Consider the following 12,298-nt stretch of genomic DNA (forward strand, 5'->3'; position numbering starts at 1 on the left):
AATAAGTGGAAGCACTAGTATTTTTTATAGCTGCTCACTTTTTCTCACCTTCACTGCCTTTGCTTTTGCTCAGACCCTCATTATGTTTTAGCTACTCAAGTACTCCCAACTAATTTCTTCTTTTCTCAACCTGATCCCTCCAAAAATAACTTCTACATTTCTATCAGACTTCAACATTCCTTAGAATGATCTAACATTGATCTAACGTGTTCAGATCGTTTATCACTGCTATCCCCCTACATTTAGCCTATACTTCAGTTATATACAAATTATTTCAGTTCCTAGAATATTCTATGTTGTTTAATGCCTGGAAGCCTTTGTATAGCTTTTCATTTTGCTGGACCACTATTCCTATCTCATAGACTTTATCTATTGGACTCAAATTTAATTCTTAAGAACTAAGAACCTTCTCTGCTAAGTCTTTAATGATTCCCCTAAGCAGAGTTAGTTAATCAGTCCCTCCTTTGGGTCACCACGGTATGACACCCATTTACACTATACCATAATTATTTGTTTCCATGTCTATCTTCCCCTACATGACTATTAGCCCCCTGAGAGTAGGAGCCAGGTTTTCATCTTTGTGCTCCCTGCACAGTATCTGCAGCATATATAAGCACTCAATAACTGATGACTGAAGCAATGAGTAAACAAATCTTAACTCCTCAGCGTGGCATTCAAAATCAACCTCATGTTGGTCCCAACCTATGTTTCTAGATCTAGCACTTAGTCCTCCCTTACTTGATGATCTCCAAATACATCCTTCTTTTTCACATTTACTTGGGAGCTTTATTCCTAATGTTCTCTCTCTAGTGATATTTAAATCATCCATTAAGGTCCAGCTCAGAAGTCTCCCTCTCCATGAAGTCTTCCCTAATTCTATCAATGAGAAGGGATTTACTTCCCCAATAGTACTTTGCTTTTTCTACTGTTAAGGTAATTAGGACCTCTTATTTTATAATTATAGCCACTACCTTTGTAACTGAACTACATGTCCTATTTTCTTTTTTTTTTTTTTCTAAGATTTTATTTATTTATTCATGAGAAACACAGAGAGGAGAGAGAAAGAGGCAGAGACACAGGCAGAGGGAGAAGCAGGCTCCATGCAGGGAGCTCAACGTGGGACTTGATCCCGGGTCTCCAGGACCAGGCCCTGGGCTGAAGGCGGTGCTAAACGCCCTATGTCCTATTTTCTAACAGAACTGTAAGCTCCTATGTCCTATTTTCTAACAGAACTGTAAGCTCCTTGAAAGCTACAAACATGATCTAGCATCCTTTCTCTCAACCCAAGTGCCTAACACAGCGCCTTGTACAAAACAAGCAGTTATCAATAAATGTTTTAGTAGTGAAGAATAGTTGCTCAAGGATTAGAGATTCTGGGATCCCTGGGTGGCGCAGTGGTTTAGCGCCTGCCTTTGGCCCAGGGTGTGATCCTGGAGACCCGGGATCGAATCCCACGTCGGGCTCCCGGTGCATGGAGCCTGCTTCTCCCTCCGCCTATGTCTCTGCCTCTCTCTCTCTCTCTCTGTGTGACTATCATAAATAAATAAAAATTAAAAAAAAAAAAGAAAGGCTAACAGTTTAAAAAAAAAAAAGGATTAGAGATTCTTTGCCTCCATCTCTTCACATATATGATTTTTACTCACCTTGGTGTCAACTGGCCTCCTATTCATATGGTAAACTTTTACCTCTCCTTTAAGAATTAGCCCAATGTCATATCCTCTCTGAAGTCTTCCCTAACTCTCCCAAATATATGGAGGCACTCCATCCATGTACCTGTGGCACCTTGTATAACTCTACTCATAACACATACTGTCATTATCAGTTGATGGGTTCCTTTTCCCACTAGACCATTAACTCTTTTGGAGCAGATAGTCTCATTATCCATTTATGAATTCCTGAGACCAAACAAAGTATCTGGCATAATTAAACACTCAATAAAGATGTAGTGAAGTTCAAAAATAGTGAGTCCATGTTATGGAGACACCAGTAATAGAGATCATAGAGTCCTATAGCCAGGTTCAAATCCTACCTCCACTTACAACCTATGTAATCTTGAGTAAATTAAAATTACTTAGCTGTGCCTTGGTTTTTCTCACCTAGAAATTAACATAATAGCATTAAAAAGAATTAAAAGAGCTAACGCCATGTAAAATGCTTACTATAGTGCCTGGTACATAGTATGCACTAAAAAAGTTAGCTATTGTTATCATTAGAATAGAAGGAGAAAAACTGTTTCTGCCGGGTGCTGACAGATTCAAGAAAAGCTGAGGCTCAAGCCTATGGGCAATGAGGAGTAAAATGTCATTAGAGTCCTCTTAAGTAACAGACACATTAAGTTATTGAGAATATCCTATTGGAAAAGGGGAAGGAGAACAGAGGGAACACAAACCTTGGCAGGCTTATGCTTTATGCTCTCTGCCTCCAGTTCCCTGCTTCTTTCCCCACCGTTTCTCCCTAGTTGCTCAGGGACAAAAGCCCCATGGCCATAACTCAGCATCCCCTTGGGAAAGCTGTACTTTAGAGAGAACTAATGAGTTTATGTTTACCTACAGATTTTCCTCTGAGGAGCAAAAAGATAACAAACTACTCCAAGAAGGGAAAATACAAATAAAGTGGAGATAAGGAATGACACCAGATGGATTATCTTGGGTTGGCTTTCATGGAGTAGGCTTTCAGGACAAATAGCCCCACCCCCACCCCAGATTGAACCTACACACCCCAGAGGCATTCTCTGGCAGTGCCTGTGCTTGTATGTGCTTCCATGAGTCAAAGATGCAGAGAAGCAGGATCTGGGAAAAGGAACAAGTACTAAAAAGTTGAAGCTACAGAAATAAAAATTCTAGCCCAATTTGAAGAATACTGCAACAGAGGTATTCAAAGAGGGAACAGGATGAAAACAGGAGAAAAGGGGATCCGTGGGTGGCTCAGCAGTTTGGTGCCTGTCTTCAGCCCAGGGCATGGTCCTGGGGTCCCGGAACCGAGTCCTGCGTCGGGCTCTCTGCATGGAGCTTGCTCCTCCCTCTGCCTGTGTCTCTGCTTCTCTTTCTTTCTGTGTCTTTCATGAATAAATAAAATCTTAAAAAAAAAAAAAAAAAAAAAAAAAAAAAAAAAACCAGGAGAAAAGCTCCCTACTATTAGAGGGTTTTAAACATAGACTGGGATTGATCACTTGCTGAAGATATTCGACAAGGATGATGGACTAGATTTAAGATTCAAACTCAGAAAACATTTGAATATCTACTCTATGCTAGCCACTGTGAGAGATTAGGTGCTAGGAATATAGAGATGAAAAATAATATAGCTGTCCCTTCCAGAAGTTCATTGCCCAATGGGGGAGAAAAACAATACAATGTGGTAAGTGCCGACAGAAATCTATATCCGGTACTATGGGGCAGAGAGCAAGTCCTCAGATTCTGTGTCTGTGACTCACTGGTAAGGAGCAATATGGCATTAATTACAAATGGAAATGCTTCATAAGCAGTTTGTAAGCAAATGCTATCAGGTGCTATTGTGTTATTTCCAGAACAGACGGTTAAGCGTCAGTTAACCTTCTTTTTTTTTTTTAAGATTTTATTTATTTATTCATGAAAGACAGAGAGAGAGAGAGAGGCAGAGACACAGGCAGAGGGAGAAGCAGGCTCCATGCAGGGAGCCTGATGCAGGACTCGATCCTGGAACTCCAGGATCAAGCCCTGGGCTGAAGGCAGGCCCTAAACCACTGATGTGGGATCCCCACATCAGGTAACCTTTGCTATCAAGTCAATACTTACCTTTTCCTGAACATAACCCACACCTACAAACATTCTTAATTATGACATCTTTTTTTTTTTTTTTTTAAGTAGGCCCCAAGTCCAACATGGAGCCCAACACAGGGCTTGAACTCATAACCCTGAGAATAAGACCTGAACTGAGATCAAGAGTCACCCAGGTGCCCGTATCATTTATTTAATAAATATATTGATGTCTGCTATGTGCCAAGCAGTGGGTAGGTAAGTCACTGAGGAATGTAAAGAGAAAAACAGTCTCTGCATTCAAGGAGTTAGAACATTCCTCTTCATCTTTTCCTCTCTCTCTCCTATCCCATTTTATTGACCAGATGACAATTTAAATTCCTTCTGAAAATAGATGAGTTATTAAGATATAAGCCTAATCAAGAAGTGACTTGCAAAAAGCAAGAGTGAGCTGGGGATAGGTGAATGGGAAACCAAATGGGATACACTGTCTGCAGACAGGGTATCTGCCCAAGTATGAGACTCTCTGCATTAAAAAGTCAAGGGTTAAATGTGGGCCTTTTTGTCTACAACTTCCCTATTACCATTTTTTTTCTTCTCTCAACTTAATATTATTAGCATAGATTATTAACAATAATTATATATGGGGTGCCAGGATGGCTCAGTAGGTTTGGCATCTGCCTTTCACATGGGCCATGATCCTGGGGTCCTGGAATCAAGCCCTGCATTGGGCTCCCTGCTCAGCAGGGAAGGGAGTCAGCTTCTCCCTGTTCCCCTACTGCTTGTATGCTCACGCTCACACACATGCTCACTATAAATAATCTTAATTTATTATAAATAATCTTGAAACAAAACCAAAAACACAATAATTATACTTTCACTCACTCTGTCATTCACTAGTATTTACCTGATAGAAATAAAATAGTACCTGAATACCTGATAGGAACTATAGGAAACAGGCCAGGTAAAATACTGGGATCCAGGACTTGCAAAGTTGCAAGAGATCTCTAAAACATCATCTAAGTCCAAACCTGTCATTTTACAGATGGAGAAGTGAGGTACAGAGAGGTTGAAATCTTTTATGAATTCATATCTTCATGCATTTATTGAATCATACTCTTTGCCAGGCACCATGGATATAAGGATGGACAGGGCTTTCAAGGAGAACCTAATCTCATGGGAGACAGACAAATACATGACCCCAAATTATCTCTGTAAATGACGTCACATACTTAAGTAGTAGAAATATCCAATGTAGGACAATATTAGAAGTATACAGTACTCACACCACCCAGAGTGGTTAAGAGCACAGGTGCTGGAGTCATCTTGGATTTGAACACTAGCTCTGTCACATACCTAGCTGTATAACACTGGACAAGTTACTTAAATTCTCTATACCTCAGTTTCTGCATCTGTAGGATGGGGATAACCATAATAGTAGCTACAGTAAGGTTTTGATGTTAAATTAGATAATGTACTTAAACAGTTGGCACAGGACCTAACACTAAGTATCTTATTTTGCCTTTGACACCCACCTGCTGAGCCCTGGTCTCAGAATCTTCCTCAACACAGCCTTCTAAGCATCTATTATCATTCAGCTGTGTCTGAGGTAAAACAAATCTGCTATTCCTAGTCTAGAACCCAAGTGTATTGTTTACTATGCTTTTTTCCTACTACACTATGCTATTATTCATTTTATATGCCTTAAACATAGTCCAAAGATAAATGGTCAGACATCCAAGATTAAACTTCAGTCACACATGCCTCAATCCCTCAATAAGATCTTGGTTTTGGCCAAAAATCTCTAGAGAAGAAAACCCCTGGAAACAAGAAACATATATCAAGTGTCTATAGGGAGAGACCCACAGGAGGGGGAGAAAAAAAAAAACACAACAAAACAAAGCTATGATTACTACTTTAAGGAAGCAAGGGATTTCTACTGCCATGCTGCTAAGGGTTTACCAGTCTAGCAGGGAAGAGGAGATAGGACATGAATTGCCACTTCCTCGTTGATTTACCTACCACACCTACTGCCTAGCACAGCACCTGTGACATGTTTTTTTATCAGTCTTTCTCTTCTCATGCTAGTCCATGAACTCCGTGAAGGCAATTATCACGCCTTCTCCATCTTGGTATCCTCAAGCATAGCATAGTGCCTGGCACACAAAAGGTGTTTCCGAAAAAGTTGATAAATTTATAAATGAACACAGAAAAAAAAACATCAAAGGCAAGGAAAGAAGACATCAGTGTAGATCAGAATACTTCTAGAAGTCAAGTCATCAGCCTTGGGCTAGAACCTTAAGTACAGGTGGATTTGGAAACACACAGAGAGAAAGGAAAGGCATTCTAGGCAGACAGGACAGCACCACCAACAAAGACCTGGCAGTAACCAGAAACATGGTGCACAGTATGTTAGAACCAGAAAGAGTTTTAAACATGATTTAGTCCAGGGGCCCCCATGTGGCTCAGTCGTTAAGTGTTTGCCTTCAGCTCAGGTCACGATCTCCCGGATCCTGGGATAGAGCCTGCATAGGGCTCCCTACTCAGCAGGGAGTCTGTCTTTCCCTCTCCATCTGCCCCTCTCCCTCCCTACTTATGTTTACTCTCAAATAAATTGAATCTTGGGGATCCCTGGGTGGCTCAGCGGTTTGGCGGCTGCCTTTGGCCCAGGCGCGATCCTGGAGTCCCAGGATCGAGTTCCGCATCAGGTTCCCCACATGGAGCCTGCTTCTCCCCCCTCCTCTGTCTCTGCCTCTCTCTCTCTCTCTTTCTATATATATATATACATATATATATATGTATATATATACACACACGTATATATATATATATATCATAAATAAATCTTTAAAAATAAATAAATACATAAATAAAAATAAATTGAATCTTGGGCAGCCCAAGTGGCTCAGCAGTTTAGCACCGCCTTTAGCCCGGGGCCTGATCCTGGAGACCCAGATCGAGTCCCACAGAGTCCCACATCAGGCTCCCTGCATGGAGCCTGCTTCTCCCTCTGCCTGGGTCTCTGTCTCTCTGTCTCTCTCTGTGTCTGTCATGAATAAATAAATAAAATCTTTAAAAAAAAGGGATCCCTGGGTGGCGCAGCGGTTTGGCGCCTGCCTTTGGCCCAGGGCGCGATCCCGGAGACCCGGGATCGAGTCCCACATCGGGCTCCCGGTGCATGGAGCCTGCTTCTCCCTCTGCCTGTGTCTCTGCCTCTCTCTCTCTCTCTCTGTGACTATCATAAATAAATAAAAAATTTTAAAAAAAATCTTTAAAAAAAATAAAAATTAAATTAAAAAACATTGAATCTCAAAAAAAAACAAACCACCATGATTCAGTCCAACAGTTCAATTCTCATAGAGATGTTGTAAACATTCAATAAAAAACCATGTACTACTGAGCAGAGGAGCTGGCATATTACAAATACTAACTGGTAGCTATTATTACTATTACTTAAAAATAATAATTATACAACACTTAGTGGGTGCCTGTTGTATGGCAGGCAGCATGCTGAGGGAAAGAACTACAACAATGAGCAAGATAGACTTGGGCTTTCCTCTCTCATCTAAGAGTTTGGTGGGGAAGACAGACAAAATAATCCTTGGTAGGCCTGGGCTAGGAGTATGGGGGAAGGCAGCTGAAGGAACAAACGGTAGGGTCATCCAATCAGGGGCAGTCACAGATAGCACCTTGATTATCAAAGTGTGTCTTAAGATATACAAGGGGTTCTGAGTCTCTTCAAGGACCCCAAGGCTTCAAATCAAGATTCTTCTTGAAAATAGGTATGGCTGGGATCCCTGGGTGGTGCAGCGGTTTGGCGCCTGCCTGTGGCCCAGGGCGCGATCCTGGAGACTCGGGATCGAATCCCACGTCGGGCTCCCTGCATGGAGCCTGCTTCTCCCTCTGCCTGTGTCTCTGCCTCTCTCTCTCTCTCTCTCTCTCTCTGTGTGACTATCATGAATAAATAAATAAAATCTTAAAAAAGAAAATAGGTATGGCTAAATAAAGGTTTAAAAGCCACCAATCTAGTCCAATCTCCTCTTTTAACAAGAATAAAATAGGGCCCAGATGAGGTAAATTACATACTTGAGGCAACAATACCTCAAGTTAGTTGTAGACTGGTATTCTTGCTTTGAACTTGAGCTGCAAACTACTCACTGATCTGCATGATATAACATCATTCTGGCAGATGAACAAGCACTGGGAGTAGACACATCCAGAATTCACAGGCACTGGCCAGGCAGGCAGGCTAGCTGGCCCTGATTGGATGTTGACATGCTTTTTCTACCTTAGATCCCAAGCCAGCTCTCCGTGCCAAAATGAGGTCTCCAATTCCTCTCTGAGGTTGGCCAGCTACACCTTCCAGGAGGAGCTAACTGGCTCCAGGAGTGGGTCTGCTTCTGGGCCACCTATCTCATAACAATGCTTTATCCTACTAACGTCCTCCAGGGCCATGTGGTTTGGCAAGTTGAGACCAAGAACTGAGTTTAACCAGTTATTACATCCTGTTTAATACCTAGCCTAGGCTGGCTAGACCCATCTCTCATCTCCCTAACTACCCCTAAACTAATCACTCCTCCCATTCAGGAGGGTTAGCAGAATCAAGTTATCAGTAAATTAAAGGACCTGTATAGAAAAAACAACATTCCTTTTGTCAATCCCTACTTTATATCTCTCAGGAATGAAATGCTACTTCATGTTTTGGAGATGAAACTTCTGTATATATTGGGACGCCTGGGTGGCTCAGCGGTTGAGCATCTGCCTTTGGCTCAGGGTGTGATCCCAGAGTCGTGGGATCAAGTCCCACATCAGGCTTCCTGCAGGAAGCCTGCTTCTCCCTCTGCTTATGTCTCTGCCTCTCTCTCTCTCTCTCTGTCTTTCATGAATAAGTAAATAAAATCTTTTTTTTTTTTTTTTTTAAAGAGAAACTTCTGTATATAAAGAAAGGGGTAGTTTACTTTGGTAAGATGAGTCTGCAGTTTAGGCCTTTAAACTGAGGGGAAACAAATACTTTGGAATCTGGAAAAATATATGGGTTTAAACCACTTAGTAGTTGCAAGATCCTCAGCATTCTCAAATACTCTGAACCTCAACTTCCCTGATTATAATTAGGGAATATTAACAAAATCACTGTCACAAATGTGAGACTCAAAATGCTCTTTTGAATCATAGTCACTTATGAAATGTACTGTATCAATTTTCACATGAGATCATAAGACTATACAGTTTTAAATTACCTACCCAGAGGGGACGCCTGGGTGGCTCAGTGGTTGAGCGTTTGCCTTTGGCTCAGGTCATGATCCCCAGGTCCTGGGATCAAGTCCTGCATCGGACTCCCTGTAGGGAGCCTGCTTTCCCCCTCTGCCTATGTCTCTGCCTCTCTGTGTCTCTCATGAATAATAAATTTTTAAAAAATTACCTACCCACAGCACAAATAATAGAGAAATGGAACGAAGGTGCTCAGTACAGCACAGGCTAAGCTCAGGATAGCACAGGCAGACCTGGGTTAGAATGTGAACCTCCCCACTCACAAACAGTAGAATCCTAGAAAAGTTATGCAACCTCAGTCTTCTCAGGTATAAAATGCAGTTAATACCATCTAACTCACAGGGCTGCTGCTATTAGTAATGAATGAGATAATGCAAGTAGATGATTTTAAACAGGGGCTGGTTTATGGTAAGGACTCAATAAACTGTAACCTTTCCTAAACCCTCTTTTCCAAACACCTCTCCAAAACAAGAGAGGCATTTTAGCAAAGCCTTTGTCACCTCAATTACTAGAGAAGCAAATAATGAAAAGACAAAAGAGGAAAGGAATGAATGAACTGATGGCTGCTATTCCAGACCACTTATCATGCTAACGGCATCTGATATTGGAAAACACAAGTACAATATCCTGAAGACAAAACCACAGCATGTGCCATCTTTCCAAAGAAGTGGCAAAAAGTACCAACTGCCTCTTAGTTAGGCTACCCGCTACCCTTATCCGGTGCCTTAAGGTAGTCTCCCCATCAAACAGAAAAGGGCTACCGGAAGACAACTCTATCACCACATGCAAATCACTTCTTTGTAAACCCAATCTTTATTTTTTCAGCTCAAAACCCACCTCTGTCAGAAAGATTTCACTGACTCCCCCTAGCAGACTTAAGTGCTTGCCCCCACTGAATTTTTTACACAGTTCCATTATAACAATTATCTAGCACTATAGAGCTATTTGCGTGTCTCTTCCCCACATTGTAACTTAGGGTAAAGATCCTGTCTTACTTTTGAATTGCCAGTGCATAACACACAGTAGACCTCCATAATTACAAATTATAAGGATGAATTTCACCTTCTTCACTAATTAAGGCTGCTAAGAAACAGCTGGGTAGACTTTAATAGAAACTCACATAAACTAAGGTCCGCCAGACCAGACCCCTGGTTTTTTGTTTGTTCGTTTGTTTGGGGGGAAGGGAACTTGAAGGGATAACTGGCTGTTCCTGCTTGTCAGAGTTATTTTCTCAGACACACAAAAGATAGAACTAGTCCATATAGAATTTCCAGACAGATTATATTCTTTCGCAGTAAGTAAAACAAGTTAATAGAAGTTTCTGGGACGGATGCTGGTGGTGACATATAAAGCTGATTTCTAGGCATGACACTCTAATAAGTCTATAACATACTCATAGTAAGTATATTACACAACTAGAAGCTCTTAAGTTCTTAAAACATAAGAAAAGCTAAGAAGCAAAAATCAAAAGTGTCTTAGATCACTTGAAGACTTTTTCTTTTCTCCTCTCCCAGTACTTTTGCTCTCTATCCCAATAGTCCCTGATATACATAACTGAAATAAGCTGCCCTCAAAGGAAAGCTCATGACTAACAAACCATACGTAATAACTTTAATACCATATTTACTTTTTCCAGGGCACTTTCAAACACACCTCACTGAACCACAGCCAACTGTAATCACAGAAACTTAAAGCTGGAAGGGGCCTTAGAGGTCATGTCCACAGCCACCACCCGCTGTCACCAACTGAGCGATATCAAATACCTCGAGTGGTTAGCAGGTATGGGTCTAAAGTGCTTCTTTAAAAACCTCCCCCTGCTCTAACCACCTGTCACTTACTCAGTCTCATCCTGCCACCTTAATCATCCCACTCAGGTAAACCGAATCCACTAAGTCATCCCACCACGAAGCAACAGTCTTGACTTCTCCAGTCCACTTCTACTCCCTTTCTTTGAGCCTCACCCCCAGTCTTCCCCAGGCTCCCATCCCCAAAACCAAGACCTGTAATATTCTGATCTCTCAGCGATCCCCTCGATTCCACTCCTGGCAATCAATCCCTTTCCTCCCATCCCTCTGTGCTGTCCATCTACTGTCCTGTGCAAAGTCACAAGCACCCCTTGTTCTGAATATACCTTTGGCCTCAGAATCATCTCCCTTTCCTTTGTCACCTTCTCTTTACTTCTCAGCGCCATCCCTTCATTCCTTTCAAACTCAGGGTCCCTTTCCCTCCCAGTGATTCAAGGGCCACTGGCAATTTAATACATCAGTTGTTCAACGCCTATTAAACAGGAAAAGGGGACATACATCCTCAAGGAGCTCACCTTCAAAGAACTAATACGTCCAGAAGGCGCCAGAAATAGAGAATCATTTATCCCATAAGATTCAGTTCCTCTGGGAAGCCTTCTCTAGCCCCAAATGAATTGGTCCCCTCTTTTCAGTGCCACCATTATACCGCTGATGCAATGACTTGTCTGCCTTGTGGGTCTCCCACCGCTAGGCTATGGGCTGTTCCATGGGAGGGCCCCTATATCCCTAGCACTTAGTCCAGGACTCAGCACAAAGACAGCATGTAATGTTTGTCAACTGAGTGAATGAATTCCGGTATATAATCATTCATTCATCCATTCAGTGCCCAAAACTTTACTGAGTGCACATTATGTACAAAGTCCTAGAGTGTAAGGATAGATAAAATAGTTCTTACATAAAAATAACGCTATATCACTAGTAGACTAGCACTCTCCCGCGGTCCGCGTCCCCAACCCCCACCCCAAATCCAGACTCGACTCTCCCACGGCGAAAGCCCGGCCTTCCCTTACAGAAGTCCACGCCCCTCCAACTCAAGCTCCCTCTGAGCCCTTCAGTCACACCCTAGGACCCCCAGCTAATAATCTCAAATCTTAACCCCCCCACCCTCCCTGGCTTCTCTCCCTGTCCTCCACCTCCACCCTTGAGGTTACTGCAAGTCTCCTACCCCCATGACCGCCTCTGAGTCCCCGAGCCCAGGGTACCTCTGATTTCACTCTCCTCGCACCCGCCCCCCAGTTGGCTCCTTCCCTTTCAGGGTCCCGCCTCCCCCAGGACCTTACTCTCCTCCCCTCCCTTCAATTTCATGCTGAGCCTCTTCCCTCCTTGACTCTGAACTCTTCTTACCTCATCTAGCTCCCGTTCCCCGGCAGCACCTCCTCCAACCTCCACCTCCACCACTGCCGCCATCTTCACAACTCTCCCCCTCCCTTCGTCCCCCCGCTAGCCAGCTGCTTCCGCCGCTCAAGTGCTCCTAGCCAATCGGCGGCTCGAGCT

General features: G+C 42.7%; 1 protein-coding gene across 2 annotated transcripts in view; it reads right to left on the reverse strand.

The window, feature by feature from the left end:
- The window catches only part of RNF121 (ring finger protein 121), an 81,711-nt gene extending 69,440 nt beyond the window's left edge, over nt 1-12,271 (reverse strand). Inside the window, exon 1 of one of the 2 annotated variants that reach the window (XM_038568788.1) lies at nt 12,149-12,270. In XM_038568788.1, the coding sequence (XP_038424716.1) occupies nt 12,149-12,211 (63 nt within the window). In that variant the 5' untranslated portion in view covers nt 12,212-12,270. Of the gene's footprint in view, nt 1-12,148 lie in introns of both variants that reach the window. The other variant, XM_038568789.1, reaches the window with a different exon arrangement.
- Nucleotides 12,272-12,298: the final 27 nt, after the last annotated feature.

Source organism: Canis lupus, chromosome 21 (assembly GCF_011100685.1).
Source record: "Canis lupus familiaris isolate Mischka breed German Shepherd chromosome 21, alternate assembly UU_Cfam_GSD_1.0, whole genome shotgun sequence".
Classification (NCBI taxonomy): domain Eukaryota; kingdom Metazoa; phylum Chordata; class Mammalia; order Carnivora; family Canidae; genus Canis; species Canis lupus.